General features: G+C 36.6%; 1 protein-coding gene across 1 annotated transcript; it reads right to left on the bottom strand.

Moving 5' to 3' along the window:
- Window positions 1-8770: 8770 nt before the first annotated feature.
- LOC145666866 (transcription factor BTF3 homolog 4-like) lies at window positions 8771-24031 on the bottom strand. The gene is made up of 2 exons (XM_081734447.1): window positions 23311-24031; window positions 8771-10727 (listed from the first exon to the last, which is right to left on the bottom strand). The coding sequence occupies exons 1-2, from the start codon at window positions 23886-23888 to the stop codon at window positions 10721-10723; spliced, it is 585 nt and encodes a 194-aa protein (XP_081590573.1). The 5' UTR covers window positions 23889-24031; the 3' UTR covers window positions 8771-10720.
- Window positions 24032-24996: the final 965 nt, after the last annotated feature.

Genomic DNA, 24996 nt, shown 5'->3' with positions numbered 1-24996 from the left:
CAAAATAACACTGTACTAACCTTTTTGTGTTCCTAGTAGTTGAAATAGTTTCCAATTTTTCGGATACTTTAGCGCGTATTCATTTTCAACGAGCAGAGAGGTTTAATCATATTTCACAGGAAGTTGGGTGGCGACATACAGAAGAGAATTCCCGGACTTTTCTTGGTTTTTCAGAACATTTCTTGAAATTTTTCCTGATATGCAACTAGCCACACACTTTCTCATGTTCATGGAAAAATGTGACCAAGAAAACATGATGGCGATCATACGTAAACAATATATTTTTCCCTTAACCAACTGAAAATTCTCTTTCTAGGTTTGAATTTTTATGAGAACTTAAAATCATTTTTAACATCTCTTGAATCATTGCCTCTGAACTATCCCAAATATTTAGACAAAAGTCACCCAAACACTGACGAGTTCTAGAACTGTTTTACAATTTGGATTTAGACAAAACTCTTTCAACTGCCTCGCAACTCTGTCTACTCTACTGCCATCCAAGCATTTATTTCCAACTAAAAGAGATTTAATGCAATTCATTCCAACATCAGATCCGGCTGAAACCTTAAAGGTCCAAGCACAAAACAAGAGCTCTAGTCAATTTAAATGTAGCTTCTCCAAAAGTTTAAGAACAAATTTCTGCAGAGGCTTTCTGCAATATCGGCAAAACTTTAAAATGTCCAAATCCATTATTGGAAACAAATGAATATTATTTGACGATAATTCGAATCACAAATTCTAACCGCCCCCTTTTCTTTCATTTCATGCGGATTTGCTAAATAAAGCAATCCAGTCTCTGTTGCGTATTTTTTTGGAGACAGGGCAGGGGGGTGTCCTCACGGCAAAACCCTCCAAGCCGCAGACAGCTTTTGTGTCCTCTCTCAAAGGCTGCAGCACTCTAGCTTCTAAATATTTTCACATGTCTTGTCTTAAAGAAACATGTTTTATAATACTTCGAAAATTTCGTATTGACATTGAAAAAGCCTCGAACAATGATTAGGGAGATCGAAAATGACATTTTATTTGAACTCATGTACCATAAATAATGTTCGCAAATTGCTGCACCATTTTTGTCAAAATAATTTTAAAAGAATAAATGATATCGTAATGTAGCACGTGCTTGTGTTTACAAGCACCCAACATGCTTTTGTGTTTACAAACATTTTACACGTGCTCCTATTTATAAACAACCACGTGCACTTTACTATGGAGTACTATACAGGATGGCCCAAAAGTAGGTATACATCCTTGCATTGATCAAGTATAACATTCTAGCTTATAGGTTTATTTGCTTCAGCTGTTCCGTGCTTAAGATATAAGTAAGAAGACATTAAGAACAAATAATAAAGAAGCTGTCTACCTGATGGAAAACAATAAGAAATCATGTAAAAAGTAATGAGTTGGTCAGTACGGAACTGTATACCTACTTTTGGGCGCCACTGTTATTGCAAACAACAAATAACAGCGACACCAACGGTCCATGACAACAAAAAAAACAGCAACGCCACAGCTACACTGGAGCGTTCATATAACAAAAAAATTCATAAACAATTATTAGTTTTGACTGGTCAATCTCTCCTTTAGCTTGCCCAGAGCTTTAAAAATATCCAACCCAAGCCTCTAGTTTGCTTTGAAACTCTACACTTTCCTTCTTTCCATCCAACTTATTTCAAAGCCTTTACCTTATATTTAAAAAAATTACATTATTCTACCATTCTTGTAAAATATTATTTATAATAAAAACAATTCCAAATTAATTTACTCTACCAAAACTCCACCTACCCCTACACAAAAAACTTTACATTAAAAAACAAAAACTTACAAGACGCATCATTATTAATATATTACAAATACAGAGTGTATCGAAAGTCCCCTGACATAGGGTAACTCTGTTATCAGAGTACAACAAAATGTAAGAGGGGAAACAGTCTCCAAGTATGATGTTTTCAATCTAAAGTTTTTTTTTTTTTTTTTTTTTTTAATCGGACGAACCGTTTGGGCTGTAGACTTTTTATGTGCCCAACGTGAAATAAAAATGCAACGTTGGCACTCAGCTGGATCTGGATACATTTTGAAAGAGTATAGTGAATTGGGGGCTGGCCATGGACACGTTAGCGTAAAAGATAATCACTTCATTCACTTATGTTCTGGGTCCAGGTAAATAACGTTGCGTTTTTATTTAACATTGGCCGCATAAAGTGTGTACAGCCCAAGTGGATCGCCCAATTTAAAAAAAAAAAAAAAAGTCCTTCACTTTATATTGAAAACATCATATTTGGTGACGGTTTTCCCTCTTATATTTTGTTGTACTCTGATAACAGACTTACCCTATGTCAGGGGACTTTTGAGACACACTGTATATTAACTATTGATGGAAAATGTAGCTATAAAAGTACAACAATTAATAAATATTGTATTATAAGCACAAAAAAGTAGACTTTCGTATATATAGATGTATCCCATGAAGATCAAGTCCGGCTATCTATTGAATGTTGCACCAATGCATACACTGATGTGCAACTTAATCTCAGCTTTCATAACTTAAAAGAACTTCCGAAATAAGCCTATTTGTGAATTAACATATATTACAACGGAAACACTAGTAACTGTATTCCAAAAATCCTTTCACTTGCGCGATTACCTACCTTCACTTAATACAGGATAATAAACTTCAATCAAATTGCGACAATAATGATGATGAAAACGGAAAAAGGTTGCGTCGAAAATGAATTTACTATTAGATCGTTGATCCAGCTGAATTTTGTGGATGATTCACCAATATGTTATTCTATTGCACACGCGAAAGGTAACGATAATGAGCACAACTACAAAACATAAGTTTGTTACACATCAGTAGTGGAAAACACAGATAAGTTACTCAAGTTTGAAGTTCGCAATTAAAAAATCAAGCACTCAGTCTCATCTGAAATCATCTTAGGATTTTAATTTTCGGGTCTTCGAAATTACCCGACTTTTGCCAATCTTGACAAACTCCCTGACTTTTCCCAATTTTCCAGGTTTGTCGCTACCCTTGCGTACGATCTTCACATGCTTATAGCTTTATCAATGAAACTTTCTAATTGTATACGCAGTAACGTACTTCACGTAAAATATGGTTTAAGCCTTGGTCGTCCTTGAAAATGAGTCTCTCTCAAGTATCCGAAATATCGGAAGTTATTTCAGCTACTAGAACTAAAAAAATCGTACTGACCTTTTTGATCCTGACAAGTGTTACTGAGATGGAACAGAAAATCCCCAGTTTTGCTGCCATCGTATACAATACTTTTAAATTACCCTTATGGTGGATCACCACCCGGAAGGCAGTACGTATTTTAGCTCACTCCCTTAACTGCTGCACAATGAAACATTGCATATTATAAATATTGTGCTATAAGATAAGAGTTATGTTTCAGCTACAAAACACTGATTCATTTGGTTGTCTTTTCTGATATCGAAAAAGATTACAAATAAAAGAAAATGTGATTCATTTTACAATGAACACACAAGATAGCACTTGCTGTTAAATCTTACTAGAAGTGTTCAGATTTATGAAATGATCATTTGTGTGTGGAAAGTATTTTAAAGTAACGATCTTAGTACGAAATAGATACACTATGTGATCAAAGTATTCGGACACCTGGCTGAAAATGACTTACAAGTTCGTGGCGCCCTCCATCGGTACTGCTGGAATTCAATATGGTGTTGGCACATCCTTAGCCTTGATGACAGCTTGCACTCTCGCAGGCATACTTTCAATCAGGTGCTGGAAGGTTCTTGGGGAATGGCACACCATTCTTCACGGAGTGCTAAACTGAGGAGAGGTATCGATGTAGGTCGGTGAGGCCTGGCACGAAGTCGGCATTTCAAAACATCCCAAAGGTGTTCTATAGGATTCTAGTCAGAACTCTGTGCAGGCCAGTCCATTACAGCGATGTTATGGTCGTGTAACCACTCCGCCACAGGCCGTGCAGTATAAACAGGTGCTCGATTGTGTTGCAAGATGCAATCGCCATCCCCGAATTGCTCTTCAACAGTGGGAAACAAGAAGGTGCTTAAAACATCAATGTAGGCCTGCGCTGTGAGAGTGCCACGCAAAACAACGAGGAGTGCAAGCCTCCTCCAAGAAAAACACGACCACACCATAATACCACCACCTCCGAATTTTACTGTTGGCACTACACACGCTCAGACGACGTTCACCGGGCACTCGCCATACCCACACCCTGCCATCGGATCGCCACATTATGTACCGTGATTCGTCATTCCACACGTTTTTCCACTGTTCAATCGTCCAATGTTTACGCTCCTTACACCAAGCGAGGCGTCATTTGGCATTTACCTACGTGATGTGTGGCTTATGAGCAGCCGCTCGACCATGAAATTCAAGTTCTCTCACCTCAAGCCTGTCATAGTATTTGGAGTGGATCCTGATGCAGTTTGGAATTCCTGTGTGATGGTCTGGATAGATGTCTGCCTATTACACTTTACGATCGTCTTCAACTGTCGGCGGTCTCTGTCAGTCAACAGATGAGGTCGGCCTGTACGCTTTTGTGCTGTGCGTCTCTCTTCACGTTTCCACTTCACTATCACATCAGACACAGTGGACCTAGGGATGTTTAGGTGTGTGGAAATCTCGCGTACAGACTTCTGACACAAGTGACACCCAATCACCTGACCACGTTCGAAATCCGTGAGTTCCGCGGACCGCCACATTTTGCTTTCAGACGATGTCTAATGACTACTGGGGTCGCTGATAATGAGTACCTGGCAGTAGGTGGCAGCACAATGCACCTAATATGAAAAACGTATGTTTTTGGGAGGGGAGTCCGGATACTTTTGATCACAAAGTGTATATTGTTTGACAGTTTTTCGTGTTATGTTTCACATTTTATGTAAATATTAATTTACATTTAAGGAAATATATTTTGAGAAGAAACTTGGGCAGAACACCATAATGCGTTGTTGCCAAATTTGTACGTTTACTGTAGTAGTCACAATAAGAAAATTCGTGGATTCTAGCGTTGTAGTTCAAGAAGTGGAACTTAGCTGTGAATTGCGGTAAGTGTCAACAACTAATTTGTCCAGTAAGTATCCAAGTAGAATTCCATGATTACTTCCTTTATTATGTGGGATCAGTAAACACTCGACACTAGCTGGCAACGCCGCACTATTCAAGCAGAGTTTAGCATAGCACCAAGAACACCTAGTAATCCACCTTATACAGAGGATGGACAGAAGTACGAAAACACCTGAAAAAATGCACATTACCTTTATTAATAACGAGTAAAACCACCTTTGGCATGCAGAACAGCCTGCAATGGACGCAAAATGGAGAAATACAGGTCGCGTATGGCTGTCAAAGGAATGTTGTACCATTCTTCCGCCAAAGCCGCTGCAAGTTGTTGTAGAGGTGACGGTGGTGGATAGCGGGCTTTGCACCTTGGTCTCCATAACTGACCAAGGGTTCAATGATAGGCTATCGTGGAGATTATGGCAGAGTCTTTGTGGTCATCAAACCACTCCTGGACCATGCGAGCTGTATGCACAGGGATCTGTCATCTCGAAACACGGCATAACCATCTGGGAACAAAATTTGCACCATGGAATGCAGCCGGTCACTCAAAATGGTTACATAGTCCTTGGCAGTGACATGTCCATATAGAGTGGTGATGGGTCTGGCAGAATATAAGGATATGGCTGCCCAAATCATCACTGAGCCGCCGCCATGTTTCACTATTATTCAATACGCTTGTACTGGCGTTCTCCACACGTAAATTCGGTCAGCAATTGCAAACAATGTAAACGATGACTCACTCGACCAGATAACAGTCTTCCACTACTCCATTGTTCAGTTTTATGATCGTTGTATCACTCCGTATAGCAGCATTGTCAATAGTCACGAGTGGTTTGGGAATTGCAGATCTGCCATAAATACCCTTCTTGTGGAGTTCTCTTCTGATTGTTTTGACAGTAACAGGGTTTGTACGCACTGTATTAAGCTCGGCTGAGGCTTTTGGCGCCGTGGTGATCTGCTTAGTCACAATCCCACACAGGCCAGCAATCAGAGGGGGGGCTAGGGGTCTGCCGACCTAAACTTTCCGTGGCCCCTCCAGACCTTAACACAAAATGCTATTATTAATACAAAAAAATACAATTTAGCTATTTGTAAGAGAATGTTTAATGACTTCGCCCCCCCCCCCCCCCCAAACCTCTGTGGCTGGTTGCGGGCATGATCCCATACAATGTGCGTCTGTCTCTGCCACGCAACACAAACTTGCGTCCGCGCTGGTGCTTCGCTGATTTTTTTTTTTTTTTAACACTCGTAGGCAGTCATAATCTTCGAGACAGCTCCTTGATACACCAAACACTGCCGCTACTTTCGTAACGAAAACTCCCACAATTTGATCTCTCTGAAACACTGTCAGGTCAGACATGATTCACGATAACCTGTATGCACTGGTCGCTGAACTGTAACTAGTTAATCTTTTCGATTCGTTCGGGTTGTATCCCCACAGTAGATGCCGCTGACCCCAGCGACACCTACAATTCAAACTCAAATCGTGTTTTAAATTGCTAGAGCCTTTCTATTTCAAGTGTGCCCCTGCTGGCGCAGCTCTTGCTGTGTATTTTCCCTTATCTTCCTCGAAAGAGCAGAGACAAGTTGCTCCGGTCGAGATCTTTCAATTGTTGGATGCGGAAGCGTTGCCACAATGAATTATTTCATGGACTTCACTGTGCACTGTCTTGTTAGCCATTCTAAATAGCCTACGATCTTCATTCGTCAAGACTGAATGACAAACTGCCAACACAGCCGAGGTCATTCACTTCTCTCCCCTGAGCAAATGGAAAGGTCCTTCGTAAAAGGGTTGCGGGGGTGTGGCCGAAGTATGTTTCACATTTTTCTCTATCCCTGTATTTATGTCCTTTGCCAACAACCAGGCTTTATAGGACTACATCTACACTTAAGAAGTGGGATCTGAACCACTGTAATGGTGCTCGTTTGTTGAAGTTTAGCGCCCCTTTTCTAGCACCGAGGGAAGTTATATGAGATGTGGACCTACTTCACATGGAAACCGAACTACGTTCGATACTCTCCCACGGCAATAGAATCCGGAAACTCGTGTAGATAAAAAAAGAAAGCGTTCTAGCCACGAGACAAACAACGAGGGCTTCCATCCTTCATTTGTATTGTAGGAATCTTCTCTTAATTTCTATTTTATTATTATTATTTTAATGAATAATTTTTAAACGTTTTAGTTAATTTTTACTCCACTCCTTGTTAACACGGCATGCCTGTCCTACAATCAAATACAATCCCCATGGCAGTAAATACGCTGATCACGGAAATCTGAATGTCAAAACTGTTGCGTTATCACCTCGAATATACTGTTTGCATTAGACACAATATTTTCTAAATACACAAAATTCATTATACACTGAAATTTTCCAAACAAGACGTACCCTATTTAGTTCTTGATCATATTAAATCATCCCCACATGCTTAACTAAACATTGAAACATCAGAATAACAATAGTCTAAATTAATTAGAACATTTGTTCGACTGCAGCAGTCAAAAGCTTATTCCATTAGCAAGAACGTATGTTCTAGAAGATTACATAGGTCAAGCAGGTTGCATCTTAAGATAAAACTTTCGCGAGTAATGGTCCTCGGTTTTTATGCTCGAATTTTTGCTGCAAAAATATCAAGTAATGATATCTTACGCTTCCAAATAACATTTTTCTCTCTCGCAACAGCTACAATCTGACCCCTATCTCTACGAATGGTTGAACCTAGCATCCCAACCTCTTCCTACACATACATTAACTACGCGAGTCTTCTGTAACTTTGGTGCACGTGGTTCCAGGTTCGATTACTGGTGGAAGAGCCTCCAAATTTGAACGCATTGCGACGACTCGGATCCCGCATTAAAAATTAGGCACCTTGGTGTTGAAAAGGGACGTTAAACTCGAAATCAAACGACAAACGAGTCTCATACTGTACCTGCCAGAAAGATGTGTTCATTATCAGGGTTCTGAATATTCATCGCAATCTCGCTGCCTCCTTATGCCTGTTAGAACTGTTTGCAGTGCGGATCCCTTTGCCACTACACCATTATTACCAAGTTCTCTCTTTTCTGCTGTAGTAATGCCACAGCCATTACACAAGCAGTTTTTTCCCTTAAGTTATTAATTACTGTTCTTGGTCAGACTACTTTTTCTGTTTAAAATGTTTACCTCGAAAACTTCAGACAAGCTAATTACACTTACATTCTTTCATTTTTTTTCTTGGTGATGAAACGAATGATAATAGTGGAATGAAGAAAGTTGAAAAAATGAAATGAAATCTTTGAGTTTTACGTCCCACGGTTATGCCGGTGAGGCTAAAGGAGACGGTGATGATGAGTAATGAATGAAAATGCTGGAATGAAGAAAGTGGGAGGAAACGGGAGAACCCCGAGGAAACGCACGCACACGGTGTTTTGAAGAAAGTTGAAGGAAACCAGAGAACCCCAAGAAAACCCATGTATACGGTGTCTGTCCACCACTAAGTTCACTTGGCGGGAGCTGAGATCGAACCAAGGACCCTACGTACCCTCTTTCACTGAGCCACCGCAGCAGATTCGTTTTAATGTTGTTCAGTACCATGTTGATCGCCATTTTGGATCAGCTGTAGGGCCTTACTGCACCATTCAAGCTAATGTTGTCTAATACGCCAACATTCATGAAAACATTATTTAGGTCTTCTAAATACTAAATAAAAAATGCTCAATACAATTTTTCTACATTTTTTGTCTTAAACTAGCTATACAGATGACAAAGCCCAAGAATACACAGTACGTTATTTCTTAACTGTCAACAAATTAATTAACAGCAACAAAGATACATTCCTATAAACCAGTACATCCAAGTGTCCTCATTTTTGTGACATAAAAAAAACTGACAAAATTTACGAAATATTTACTACACGTCCCTAAAAATAGCTAACCATACGAAAACCTAACTTGTGAAACTAAAGCAACTAGAATATACATGCAGTAAAAAAATTACAAAGTAATAGTTATTTGAGAATGAGGAAGAACGTTTTGTAGTAAATCTGAATAATAAATCAAAAGTTATTTCTTTTAAATTCATAAAATTTACAATCAGTTTATAAATAGTACTGACACAATAAATTTTAAGATTCATTGTTTAAAAATAAGGGTGAAATGTTCTTCCCTTTGAATCGCCATTTTGAATAATGTATACATCATTCGATGTTTCACATCTTGTGAAATATTTACCTATATGCAAAATATTCTGATACTCTTAAGTGAACGAGCAGCTACGAAATATCCAAAAAGGTTAAAATGCAGGTATTCGACAACTTTAGGGTCGAATTTCTGAATTTGTACAATATTAAAGTACTGTATTGACAAGTATTTCGCTTCTATAAACCACCACCTATTATTTCACTGGCTATATGAGGGGAAGTTACGAAGAGGTTTGCTGGCCTAAAGAAATATATTTGTTAAGGCTTTATGATCACTCAAACCTCAAGTGGTATCAAAAAGTAAAGTACAGGTACTAAGTTTGTAATCAACTAATTCATTTCCAAGGTTATCAACTTATGATATCTGCTTGTTTGAAAAATTAAAACACGCCAGATTTTAGCCTTACATTAGCTAATATTTATAGTGAATGCTAATCTTATTGATAATCCATAATCCAAAGATGCTTACGACGCAATGTTAGAGAATAGTCGAATAATTATTAGATAATGGAATATTTATAACTATTAAAAGGGTTTTGCCAGCATTTTTTTCTTCTTCTTAACTTAGAAATTCACTGATGCTCACTCAGAAATAGTATAATTTTCATTTACTAAGAGTAGTTCATACAATAAACGCATTTGAGGGGAAAGTATTAAATAAGTTTCGAAAGATATTAAAAATTGTTTAATTAAAAAAAGTGATTCAAAATGTTTACTCTTTTTCTTCCCCCTACACAAGCAAGAATACTTACTGTGAACGTGTTTAATCATTCTATATATAAGCGAACAGTGTACATCACATTACAGTATTTTACATGGATAAAGGTCCTCCATGCTATCTCAATGAGACTAGATTGAATTGAAATCCTACAAGGTAATTTTACAAAATTCATTATTACACTGTACACGGATTAGACATGTATATGCAAGGAAAAGGATAAATTAATCCAATTGAAAGTATTTCCAACCTTCATAGACAAGATCGATTAATTGTTGGGCTTGCATTGTATTCTAGTTTGCAATGATTTTAAGACAGTGCTAACAAAATTTAGCGTTGCTGTTAAGATATATAAGTTAACACTTTTAACACGTTACTGACAAATAGTTCAGATCATTATGTAAATCAAAATATAGAAGTAAAGAAAAGAAGTATATTAAGCATAAAGAAACAGAACCAGCAAACATTTATACCAAGAAATTTTCCGAAAGATCCCAATACATACATGTTTTACTGAGATTGAAAATTTTTCGAAGTCACGAAAGTTTTACATAGTAACTACAAGGAATTACAATTCTAAATTGCGGACAGCGTTGGGGGAGAACTCAAAACTTTATTTTATCTTTCTTTTGAACACAAAGAAATGCTACCAATCTGTTCTCCATGGTGAGAATCAATGTCGACCATATTCCGCACCAAAAGAAGGTCCTTCTGTTGAGAAAATGATCGCCAGTCTGATAGCACACTCATCTTCAATTACTGCAAAGAGAAAAACGAAACATTTTATCATTTACTATTCGGATTGAGATTATTACAAGTTTAACGTATTTTTTGTTTGTATACAGGACTCGCAATATTTTCTACTGACCTAGGCGCCAGTTCTGAAAACGAGGCGTCCCAATAATACAAACCCAATCTGATATATGATGTACATGTTTTGGCCGTAAATTCTCGAGTAGATGGGCAAAGTAAATATTTTTCAGTTTAACGTCACACGATTATGCCCTTTAACACGTTGACTGCCATGTGTATGGAATTCCATACACACGGCTCTCCCGTGCAGCGCCGCGTGGATGATTTTCCATACACAAAAAATATATTGCACTTTTGTCGCGTTCGTTCTATAGCTATGTATGCAATTACATATGAGGCGCATCCAGAAAATAACTTTCCCACGCGCCTCATAGCTAAGAAACCGCATGGCGCATGTGACAGCGGAACTTCCCTAGTGCTCCCAAGTAGCGTCGTGGCAGTGATTGAAGATGGACGTTTCTATTGCAGCTCCGCCGCATATGAAGTGCAAGCAGTGGTGAAGTTTTTGAATGCACAGGCATCCCACTGCGAATTGACTACACCAGGAACGCAACCATGTACAATATCTTATATACATCCATGAATTGAAAAAAAAAAAAAAAAAAAAATCAATTTATTACAGTTACAAGTGGTATGTGCGTCACTGTTGGAGAAATTAAAAACTGCTAGTTTTCATGTACAGTACATGAATAAGTAAATAAATAATTTTTACTAACAGAATAAAAAATAGTTTGCAACTAATTATATTCTTTTTTTAGCCCCATAAAAGTTTGTTTCTCTAGATTTTTCTTTCGCAACTAAACACATGAGGGTTTACTTATTAGCTCCATAAAAATTCTTCTAGATTTCTTCGAAACCAGCACATGAAAGTTTCTCTTCAACCATGCCATTTTATTCAGCTCTATGTGATACGTCAATTGATATTCATATTTTGGACAATACTGCAGTTTAATGTTTCATCTCAATAGGTGGTATAGTTCTACAGTATCAGTTTTTAGTTTTTTTTTTTTTTTTTTTTTCAAAAATTACGTGAGAGTTTTTATACGAGGGTACGTCTAAAATAATTCGCAATGTAGCTATAACTCTGTCCTCGTTTATTTTATTATTATGCTACTGTGCTCATGCTATGAAAGTTTGATCCTAATTCCTACATTTCTCTTCCTTTTGTTGCAGATAGGTCATGGCCACTCCATCAGAAGTTTGCGCCAAAGAGGAACAACGAGCAGTGATCCGGTTTCGTAATCGGAAGATGTACTCGTATCAAGGGCACAGAATCCATGCAAAATTAAAAAATGGTTGCACAAGTGTTACGCAATAACACTTGTGTGACCATGTTTTATTTATTTATTTATTTTTTTTTTTCAATCCATTCGTATACACTCCGTTGTGGTAAGACACTATTCCCATATTGTGCTGAGTCTTTGATGGACTGCGCCCCTCGATACACCTTCCGACAAAATTTTGAAACTAGACATCTACTAAGAGATTAAAAAACCTAATTATAATCACATTAAGGTTATTATTTCAATCCAGTATATTTTTGAAGGTGCTTTTTGTGTTGGGGTTACCTCCCCCCTACCCCCCCCCCAAAAAAAAAAGAAAAACTGGGGAATATTGGGCTAATCAGAATTCCAACAACCCTGTCTCATAGTAATTAAACACAAATGTGTACTCACTTAAACTTCCAAATAGCAATCAAAATACAAGTATTTTGCGACACTTTTTGCAAGTTTCAATGCATATCCGTTAAAACAATATATACTGCTGAGACGTATACTGAATGTATATATTTGCTTGAAAACATCGCATGTTTTAAGTCTCCTTCCCCTAAACAATTCAGACTGATATTTGTATTGGTTATTTAGAATAAAGTAATGTGGAATAGTTAAGATTCTACAGACAAATAATGTCGGAATTTTCTTTTTTCAATGTTTTGAGTACATGTGATGGGAAAACAGCATGTCATCAAACCATGAAACTTAAAAAGTAATGTTTGAACAATTACTAATAATTAATTCTACACAATAGCAGATGCTTATTCTTTTTCTTGCCTGGATAAGATAATGACAAGACAGGACAGTTATTAACGAGCGAAGTTATCGGCAATACTTCAAGGATGACATACATTGTTTCTACAGTGAAGGAAACTGATAAACGAAAAAAATAGTTCTTCAAGCAATTTAAAAGATATGTTTTCAAGAAAAGTAGCTTACCTTGTGCCTCCATGTTCATCACTTTAATATTTCTTTCTCTCTGGGAACAACACCACTACCATCTTTTTATTGCTTTAGATCTTCTATCGGATTTTTTGTTTGTTTTTAAAGAACACTTAGTCAAAAATATTTCGTGACTTGATTTCGGGTTTCTGATTACTCTTAATAAGTGTCCCTGTATTTTCAATTAATTGTTTATATGAAAACTATTCACATTAATAAATTATGCGGAATTCTACAATGTGTCTCTAATTAGATCAAAAGATCGAATTTATTTCAATCAAAAATTTTCTTGTACGCCTTGTATCTGGAGAACTACATACAATGTAGCCAAACGCAAACTGTCACTTAACTCAGTATGATGTGCTTATTCCGTAGAAAATACAAAAACTCGACTTAGGAGCCGTTCAAAAATTTTGTGGCCCCTGATTCAAAAACTAATTATTATTGGCCAAGATCGTGATCTTTCGATCTATCTTTTTTTTTTTTTTAATCACTCCTAAAATTCTTGTTTATTGTTCTATATGGTTTACCCTCAATTTATTTTTGGCTGCTGTAAACCCACCTAAACATCAATACGGCGCACTAATTGTTCTTCTAAAGAAAACAAAAATTACAATAGGAAGTGTAAAAATAGATTCGGTGAGACAGTACTACATAATACTGGCAAAAGTCATTCAAGTTTTTTGGTTTAAATAGATTTACTTCATTTATTTAGATTACATGTAGATAGGGGAAAAGTTTCTTTAGCTTTAACGTCCGAAGGCAAAACAGGGTTATGAAGGCAGGATAAATAAAAACCATAATCCTAGACATTTCAAAAAAAAATTTTATACGACTTATCAGTATGATTTATTTTCTTTTCTCTTTTAATTAGAGAATTGATTTCTCACATATTGTTAACAACGCAACCCAGCGATGTAACTTGGTATTCAGAGAGAAAATACAGCAGCTGGATTTGTTATCTCCTATCTAGCCGGCACCCCAACCTTCTATTCTGTTTTGATCTATTCGCGTGTTTATCGCTATAATCGCAGATAATGTCGACTTAAAGTAACTTCGGGACTGGAATTGATTTAAAAGTTACAGTATGAGCTGTAACCACAATGCCCCTCGGTAAGGACGAGTAGCTGGATCGAAATAAAATTACTAACATTACAAATTGTATTGTAAGAAATAACGAGGGGTGGTGATGTCAGACATATATAAACTCTTCTAAGTATCTTAAACAATGTATCAAACTATTAAACATGTCTAAAAGTAAAACTATTTAAAAATGTGAGTTTAACACCCATGGACTTACCTGTCATTCCACACTATTTAATTTGCAACCCAACTAACGCTTCCATCCCAACCTTGCGATTAAAAAAATTTGTTTTTTAATTGAAATAATAGTATCGTCTTGACCATACCGCAGTTTCAATCGATCGTGATACACTGATGTCAAAGAACAGAACGTAGTGTGTAAATTAATAAAATCAGAGATCCAAATGCCTATCAATTTCGATATGCCCTAAAAATATTTTTGAACGTATAAAATGTCTTCATTAAAATATAGTTTAAAGGCAACAAAGATTTGTGCAATATATTTGGTTGTATTTGAATGTAGCTCTCTTCTAGTACTGAGATTATGAAAGACAAGGGCCTGCGACTTAACGTGGAATCCGGGCCAAATGTTTTCCCACTGGGAATTGTAATATATTTTTTATGTTGTATATTTTTTTTTTTTTTAAATAAAACTAGAATCAACCCATTTTCCAATCAAAAATATTCCATGTTACTATGTTAAACATAATTATATATTTGGCATATGTAAATTCACAATATGACATATCTTACTTTTTTTTTTTTTCCTAAAGATCACGAGATCTTCCATTTTAAACTCTGAAAAATATGGCAACCCTAAGCTTAAAGTGGAATCCAATCATCACTCACCGGGAATGCTTCCTAACTACGAAAAGGTTTAGTACATTCTTAGAACAGATTTAGATAGTACCTCCGAAGGTGTAATTAATTCCCAACTTTTAGCTGATAATAGGCATCAAGTTACGGCACAATAAATAAAAATTAGAAAAAGTGAATCCAGATAATGGTAAAGTTTTAAGATGAATTGAAATAACTTCAAACGTACTTAAGCAATCTACAAGAATTTTTAATAAACATGATTTACACTATAAAGGCATTATTACCAATACCGTAAGTAATGCAGCGTTGTCAACTTTGTATTCACTTCTTTTATTTTCAAATGACACTACATCATGTTGTTACCTACCGTATATACAAGACGCACTCCCATTTCTAAACTTCAAAAGTTATGCCAATTTCTTGTATTCAATTCTAAGACGCATCATGGATATTCAATGAAGCAACTAAGAAGTTTACAGTGGAAATTAAATCATACGGGTTTATTTGTCCAAACTGAACATTTAAATGTCAAGATTTGCGTGCGTTCCGGAAAATGAGCGGCGGCACACACTGTGGTCATCCCCATCGCCGGAGCAGTTTTGTATGCGATTCCAAGACGCATCCCCCAATTTATATCTGAAATTTTGGCAGAAAACTTGCGTCTTAGAATTGGGTATATACAGTATACAAGACAGCTAACAAGGAACCCTAGGTATCTATCAGAGCCCGATTTTCATGAAACTTTGTGTATAGAGAGAGTACCTCGGGAAACTCTCACAGCCAAAATTGTAGCTGCAGAGTCCAAGACGTTGGGACACTAGGGCCCGAGAAAGATCAAAAATTGGAACGTCAGTACATTAAGGACATGGTGAGAAAATGCACGTTTTTCTTTAAAACTAATCATTGTAACGACACGAAATGAGCATACATGGATACGAGATGGTCGATATGATCAGTTAAAAGTTATGAAAAGATTATTCACCATCTTAAAAGAGGCCATGTTGAAACTTGTGCGATTGGTGTAAATGAGAAGAGGGTCATCCGATGCATTAATTTGAACGCAAATTGCCACAGAAACCTGTTGGTGAAGTCTGTTGTGGAATTACATTATTCTTGTGCTTCTGTTAGAGTGGTTTAGGTACAAGATATCAAACACTGGAATTACATTATTCTTGTGCTTCTGGTAGAGTGGTTTAGGTACAAGATATCTTATGACACTCAAGCAGATGCAGATTATGGAGCGCTATGAGTGGGATCAGGAACTAGAAAACCGAGCGAAATAAAATTTTAGCACTACATCATTTGTGTCACAGTCAACATGCAACTGGTGTGGATGTGCTGATATGACGCGTTCAATCTTCATAATAATGTCATGGTTGACATTACCTTTTAACTTTTTATTAGAGTTAAATTAATTCGAACAGAAATCAGAACGTCATATCAGTCCACCTACAGCGCTCCATACCCTGCATCTTTTCGAGTGTCATGAGATACACTTTGCTTATTTTGTACTTAAATCACTCTACCAGAAGCACAGGAATAATGTAATCCCACAGCAGACTTCACCAACAGGTTTCTGTGGTTATTTAAGTTCAAATTAATGCATCGGATGACCCTCTTCTCATTTACACCAATCGCACAAGTTTCAACATGGCCTCTTTTAAGATGGTGAATAATCTTTTCATAACTTTTAACTGATCATATCGACCATCTCGTATCCATGTATGCTCATTTCGTGTCGTTACAATGATTAGTTTTAAAGAAAAACGTGCATTTTCTCACCATGTCCTTAATGTACTGACGTTCCAATTTTTGATCTTTCTCGGGCCCTAGTGTCCCAACGTCTTGGACTCTGCAGCTACAATTTTGGCTGTGAGAGTTTCTCAAGGTACTCTCTCTATATACAAAGTTTCATGAAAATCGGGCTCTGATAGATATCTAGGGTTCCTTGTAAGAAATGTCTATTACGTAGCAGTGTTGCAAACTTGAAGATTTATTTGAAAAGAAGGATTGGTACAGTTTTGATTGCATTCACTGCAAAATATACGAATTCAAGTAATGGTTTTTGACGAAAGTAGTTCCAAAGAGAACTAATCTTACCTCAAGCAAACATATGTACACTGACTCAATAGTGTTATCAAAATTTTAAAACAACATTTTTTCAATACTTTTGTAAAAAAAATATTCCGAATGGATAATTTTCGAACTAAAATAATACATTCCTCATGTCAAAATACTTAAAGCACAAGAACCGTAGAATATGCATTAGTGAATAAACAAAGTCATCATCAAAAAATTACGTCAGGGAGAGAACAGATACTGTAGAACAGCAGAAAACTTCGTACTTATGTGAGATATCGTTACCTACTACCGTGAAACAAATAATGTTAAATTAGTGTATTAACTCTGCTATGTTGTTATATAAGTAGAACTATCACGCAAGTTTTGAATAGCGTATAAAACAAAATATCTTCTCACAGTACGGACAACAGTGTTTAAATGACTAAGCGAACAATATCTGGAAATTTACGTACTACATTATTCGGTGTCAACAGTAAAGTAATTCACAAGTGTGAAGTTTGGGTGCATAAAGATGATTCGATATGAAAGTTTTTTTTTTTTTTCCTCTTCTGTTGATACACTTATTTAACCCTTTTCCACTATGGCTTTTTCTAGGAAAATTATAGACTTTCAGTCACGCAGCTACAGCATCATCATTATTTACCCTAGGATCATGGTTCGTACCTCATTCTCTTCAGAATAGAACAGCCTTTCCAACGGCACCATTCACATTTCCCTATCGTCTCCCTGAAGTGGGGAAATTTTGAGGTAAATAGGGATTTTTTTTTTTTAAATTTTGAGTCCCTCTGAACCCGCTTCCCCCCCCCCCCCCCGTGTTAACACAACAGATCTCAAAATCAACTGAAAAATACTAAGGGATGTACAAAATTTCAAGATTCTATCTTGAATAGTAAGGACGGGCTAACATCCCCACAATGCCCTGGATGTAATATTACATCCCTATTTATCCTAAGATCATGGCACGTAAATCACTCTTCAAAAAAGGGATTTTTTGTTACAAAATATCTTTTACATTTTTGCTCTTCTGGACACGCATCCCCCCCTTCCCCTCGCACTATTTTAACGCAGAAATCTGAAAAATATTAAGGGGTGCGCTGAATGTGTTTACAAAATTTCAGTCTTCTAGGTGCAAAAGCCCGCCAAAAAATAATAAAAATAGACATAATAAAAATACTTTTTATAGTTATGACGTCATCACATCCTATGTCTCAACACAGAACGGCATAAAATCATATGTAACGTGTCCTACAATGCCTCCAGGCTTGAAAAAAATAGTAAAATGTTTATTAGTACTTTTTAAATCGAATAATGAAGATTCTACCCTATCACCTAAAAATAGCTGATATAATTTGAAAGGTTAAAACAACGCAGTCGGTAATGCGTTTCAAGATACATTTGATGTCGCATTAAAATTAACATCTAAAAGGTGCATGGTAACAGAGAAACTCTCAGAAAGATTCAATTTTTGTATATTGATGTCTTTTGGTTGATTTTGTTCCCAAACGTTTTCATTCCACTGTGCATACATACCATGCCTCAAGAAGAGTGAGATACTTTTACGCCTTCCCTCGATACAAGAATGGAAGAAGGTAATTCAAATACCAATCAATGCGCTGATTATTCTGCCGAATGTGATAAAGAGTTATGACAGGGTGTCTACTAAAATTCTAAAATGAAATTTCGTGACTTTTTCGTGACCTTTTCTTTACCCAATCATAAAATTTTCTAACATTTTCAAGAGCGAATTTGGGTGCGAATTAGGCCGAATTTTCATCCATGTAACAGAAACGTACTTTGCTTGCGATTTGGTAGCATCTAAAGTCAACCATAAACATTTTTGGTGGTGAATTTTGACGTTTTATAGAACAAAATTTTCCAATCTGTACTTACATTTGCACAGTTACAAAAATCGTGACCCAAAAGCTAAATTTCGTGACTTTCATGACAGTTTTCTGATTTCGTGACTTTTTCGTGACCGATAGACACCCTGAATGATGGCAAATTGAGCGTCTAGTTACTTTATTTCGTTTGTTATGATGTGTTCGAATTCACCAGCTGGATTCTTTAGATCCATAAAGATGATTAGATAAGGGCGAATAAAAATATGTGTACCCTACGCAACAGTGCTGCAAACTTTACCAGTAATTTGAAAAGATACAGTGATCCTTGAATTTTTTTTACAAAGTTGCTGAAATATAATTTTATAGTTTAGTAACACTGTCTTGTCAGTTGATATATTTTTACACTTAAGGCAGTCCTCTTTAGCACTACTTAATCGGAAACTATCAAGTTCTAATATATGGAACATGGCTGTAGCAATAAGTCTTCAGCAAATGAGCTCCTTCGTGGCTAAGCGGTTAGCATACGCGCCTTTGGCGTGGGAGACCCGGGTTCGATTCCCGGCGGGAGCTCATGTGGTTCGGATTCCACGTTAATCAGTAGGTCCACGTCTCATATAGCCTCGCTGCTGAACGGGACGCTAAACTAAAATCAACTCAACGCAAGTCTTCAGCAAAATCCGCCGTAGCGTTACTTAATTATATAACAAGATAGCAAAAGCCATTATTTTGATAATATTCGTTTGATGCTTGCATTTGACGATATCTCGAAAACTTATAAGTTTTTTTTATTGTTCTACAATGTTTTTCCCGAACGGAAAACCAAACGAAAAAAGAAAAAATAGTGGGAATGGGTAAGATTCGAATTCTAGTAATACGGAACACGGTATGCTAACCGCTAGATCATACTGAGAATGGATAAGCTATGTTCATTTTAATGGTGTTCAAGTCACACTCCCTCCACAGCCTGATTCTTGGATGATTGTTTTATCACTATTTTACTCTCGAGTTTTACGCTTTAAATTTTGACATGAGAAAAGTGTTATATTAGCTTGGAAACTATTCAATTCGGAATATTCTTTACAGCGGCGTCTCCTTACATTTTAAGCTCGCAAATAGATTCTATTAGCAACTGGATATTTAATCCAGTGGCAAAAGAAAAGGAGTGGTAAAGCAACACGTCAGACAAATCAGTTAAGTACAATATTAAAACAGTGATAAAGTAAGAAACACCTTACTTTATATGAAAATATAGCTTTCGTGAAACAAAAGCTGCCAACGTTTGTCTTTAGTCAGAACTCAGATAGCTCTATGTAAAAAATTTACACCCATCAATGCATTTTTTATTCCATTAAAAAGGTTTTTTTTTTTTTTCATTTGTGAACACTGTAAAAGTCTTCAGGTGAAACATTTTTATACAAACCAGTAAAGCTTCAAACTGCAATGCTTATCGGTATATAAAGGTATTGATTTTTTTTTTTCGAATATACTGTAAGTATTTCGAATTAAGCATATGATTTAAATAATGAGAAACGTGCTAGAAGGAATGGTGTTAGGAAAAGAGAAAGAACACGAAAAAGGCTACAACTGATGAACAGTATTAAAACACAAAAAATGTACATGGAAACGAAGAGGTTAGCTGAAGATCGTGGTGCATGAGAGCTTCTCGGCTGCGGCAAGTGACCTGCCAATAATGGAAGAATACCTATGATGATATGATTTAAGGATTATCGCCAAAGAAACAAAATTCCTGAGTAATACTATTCTACGTAAAATCAACACACTTAATAATGATTATAATTTGCCCTATTGTGCCATCTATCTATACGTGACACTCTACCTACTTCTCGGTAAACATTTTTTTTTTCTCCAAGGTTTCTCAACTAAAACTCCACATATTCTTTCCACACGAATAAAGCGCCGATAGTAGACATCTCAGTCCAGAAACTATAATGTGCCGCGTGAAATAATTTAGAATTATCCTTTTAAAAACAAATATGTGCAATGAGCTCTGTTAAAACACAAATTACTATACAAAATAATTGGCAACTGTAGCAATCCTCAAGAAACGGGGCTACACGAGACAAGACTTAATGATTTGTCTCGTCTCGTCTAATGAAAATAGTCTCGTCTCGAAAATATATCCCTATCTTGTCTAATCTTGGATTTCTAAGTGACGAAAATAACACGGATTAAAATAAATAAAATTTTTAACTGCGGGAAATTTGCAGTACATAAGTTATGACGGAAGGAACTAACAATAGAACAAAACAGAATATGAACGGACATTTGCTGAGGTAATATTTTTCTGTCTGTCTCTTTGAGGTCAATAATTTATTTTATGTTTTGTGAAATTTTGGTGTTTTGGTTGCTCATAAGTAACAATTCCACTTTTACACATTTTTGAAATTATAACTAAGATAAAAATTATACCTAAAATTTCTGGGAAGGTTCTAGAACACAGGTCCCCCATATAGGTTAGCAGCTAGGTTGGTTCCTTTCTGTACCGAAGTTTAATATTTGATTCACTCAGTATTGCCGAACGAGCGTTAGCGAGTGAAGCCGGGTTAGAGCCCCGAAGGGTACGTTGTTTTCTGCCTTCATTACAGCTAAACGAGAATGGGGACCTGTATTCTAAAACCTTGCCAAATTTCTTCATGTAATTACTTAGTTCTTTGAGAACACTTTTTAGTGGAATAGTTTGCGTTGGTATGTTTTCCATTCTGAAAAGTCTTTAATTCATTTAAGATTTTACTGACTGAAGGCCACCTCAGAAAAATTGGTTAGTTTTCTAAGTACTATTTTGTGTTTTCTAGATAATATAATTACACAAATATATTACGATATTATCCTTTCATTTCTGAACTATTTTACGAAGGGAAAATGGAAATAGGGCTGATAAGCACACAAACGAGCAAATTATCAATTTCTTCCCGGTAAATTTTCAAAATTTTACTAGAAACGGACGACCAACTTTGGAACTTAACCCCCAGAAAATCCCGGGAAAATTTTGGATTAGTGATATCTCTGACTGCCCCTTTTGATTTCCTTGAAATTGGGTACCAATGTAGCATATGTCCGGCATAAGTGTGCCAAATGTCAACTTGGGCCAAGAATGGGCCTGCAGCCTACAACTATTTTCGTGTGACCATGTCGCGACAGATACCTGGGGTGGCAATGTGTCAACTTGCACTAAATGAGTAGCGCCACTACTACTTGCAGAATGACTTCAGGAGGTCTCAGTATAAAAAGTGTGGACTTATGGCATAAAAACTAATGTATAAAACCCGAATAAACTTGTGCTAGGTGGCCACTAAAAGCACGAATGTTATCTAACCGAGTCAGAGCAGGAGGGTCCCAGCGGCAGCAGGACCTGCATCCGTAAGGAGCAAACACGTCAGCGACGGGGATATACGCATAAACGAGAATGGAAGAGCACACTTACAATACTTTCATTGTCACTCAACATTCATAAGTACTCGCCACTGGCGAGCAGGCGACTGGATTTTTCAATTCCTAGTAATTACTTACACACACATTCCTTCACGATGTGTCAAAATTTGGTAGAACCATCTGCTCAAGTAATGACAAGTCAAATTTACGGTCGCTTTTCTGACTCGAAATTATAGGAGACGTGAATCTATATCATATGGTTTTATGTAAGATCCATAGGCCTACCACATACCTATCTTCCAAACTGTAAATCGAACCTAATGTGCAATAGCAGGAGCCAGATACACTTAATGTCAAATGAGTTCCACGTAAAAATAGATCAAGGTACGAGACAATTCAGTATTCTCACGAACTACCTCGAACACGAGGAAGAGTTTAGGGTAATTCTTTTCTGTACATTTTACAATTTCTTGATCCGTATAGTAAAACAAGTGCACTTCTCTGCGAAATAGTCCATCCGCCTCCACATAGTGTTGCTAACATCATCAAAAACATTCAACGGCAAATCTTTAGTTTAGGCAAGGCAGTGACAGGAACTGATTGCATTAAGTACAAGGGCAATATTGTAGTAAATTAAAGAACCCTTATTACTGCCTTTTTAAGGTCGTACATAGTCTATGAATAATCCCTAGCAACAGAAAGGAACCAATGAGACCTGTGATTAATACTAACAGTGACGGGATATCACTGCCTTGCCCAAAGTAAACAGTTACCCATTCAACAAATACAACTCTTTTACTATTTCCCTTACTTGCCTTGTACTAATTCATTCTTACAAACTTAAATAATTCTCCAATTTACCCGACAAATTTCCTAAAATAGGTCCGGCGATACGGCACTTAACCCCAGTTTAGTATCAAACATTTGCCTATTTACAAGTCAATAAATAAACAAGAGACTCCTGAATATTTGTGAGGTTTATACCACATCAGTTGAAAGATGCCTCATACAGCTTAAACAATAACCTAATTGCACATAACATAAATAATTCTATTATGGTGTGTACTTATGATTGTCCAAAGTTTGTTTCATGCTCACCTGTCTCCCTTGGGCTTTGTTTCTTCCGCTGCAGCTGCAGGTTCAGGCTCATTTTCTTTATTCTCACTGACCAAAAAGCTAATTTTCTCTTTCTTTTCCCGCTCGTGAGGATTATTAATGGGTGCCTCTTCTTTGCTCGGTTCATCAAAATTTTCCACTAAATCGGGTACATCATCATCTTCATCGATACTTGTTTTCCCTCCAGAAGCTGTGTTTGCAACGCTTGACGCCAATCGCTTGAGTTGATTCAAACCTTCTGGGCCAAGTTGGCTAAGAATACCCGGAAGCATTTCGGTGATCTGCTTGTTTTCAGCATGGCCAGTAATTGCAAATGTATTTGCAGCTAATGACGCTTGTGCTTTCGGGTTGTTGAAATGTATTACAGTCCCATCTTCTTTTATCATATTTACTTCTTCGATTCCTGGAATTGTGTTCACGGACAACTTTTTCAGAGAGCTTTGTAATTTTTTGTCATCCGTGGCGGCAGTAACATGGACAACCTTCTTCTTCCTTCTGGGTGTGCCTTTGCCCCCAATACGAACTGCTGATTGCAGTTTACGCAATTTCTCTTGATTCATTTCGTAGTAAACTTACGATTAAAATAGTAACAAATATACACTCGTGAAAATCACAACAGTTTTAACAAATAATTTATGACTATATCGCTTCTACGTCTCCATCCACACGTGCTGAACAATTCCTTCGATAATAATATCGAATTCTTACTTCCGTTTGAGGTCTCGAAATCGTATTCAGTTTTTATGTGAGATATTGTTAGAATCACTGTGAATCCAAAGCTTGACTCATCTGAGTAAATGAAATTTTCATTCGATCGCTTTTTTTTTTTTTTTTTTTTTTTTTTTTTTTTTTTTTTGAGTAACGGTTTGTGTCATCGGAACGAAAAATCTACGTTTCAATTTAAGATAATAACAAAACAGTTGTAATTAATTTCTGTACATTTTGAACGGTTTCTCAATTTCTATAGGTTTAGTACAGAATAAGGCTCTATAACTTAATTACGAATCAGAGTGCGCATTCAAAGACAAACTTTCTACTATAGTTTATGATCATCATTATAAAACTTAGGCTAGTTTTAGACGGAAGCATTTCTCGTAGGAAAAGTCGTATCATCGATATCCTACCATGTAAAGTAGGAAATGCTATAGCATTTAACATGCCATGGCATATCCTATGGCATTTCTTGTTGATAGAACCTGTTCTATTTCGTAGCATTTTCACCAGCATTTCTGGCCGGCTTGCAGCGCTGTGCATGGGCGGCGATTAGGGGGGCAAGAGGGGGCAGTTGCCCCCCCACTTTTTTGAAGTGACCACTTAACTCTTTTAAATTATATAATCTATTTTTCGGTGATAGGCTAGAATTTTCATTATTCGATTTAAAAAAGTACCAAAAAAGCTTTTTACTTCTGTTTTCTTTCTCAAGCCTGGAGGCATTGTAGAACACGTTACATATGCTTTCACGCCTTTCTGCGTCGAGACGTAGTGTGTGATGACGTCATAACTAAAAGTATTTTTGTTATGACTTTTTTATTACTTTTGCACCTACAAGATTCAAATTTTGCACACACATTCAGTGCACCCCTTCCCTTAATATTTTCCAGATTCTTTTGAGATTTCTGCGATAAAACAGGGGGTCCAGAGGAGCAAAAAGGTAAAAAAAAAAAATTA

This window comes from Thermobia domestica, chromosome 12 (assembly GCF_964235325.1).
Source record: "Thermobia domestica chromosome 12, izTheDome1.hap1.1, whole genome shotgun sequence".
NCBI lineage: Eukaryota > Metazoa > Arthropoda > Insecta > Zygentoma > Lepismatidae > Thermobia > Thermobia domestica.
The sequence above is the reverse complement of the archived record's forward strand: the minus strand, read 5'-3'. Positions and strand labels throughout refer to the sequence as shown.

Bases quoted from the DNA above. Each gene is read 5' to 3' on its own strand.
- LOC145666866 (XM_081734447.1), bottom strand. From the start codon at position 23,888: ATGAATCAAGAGAAATTGCGTAAACTGCAATCAGCAGTTCGTATTGGG.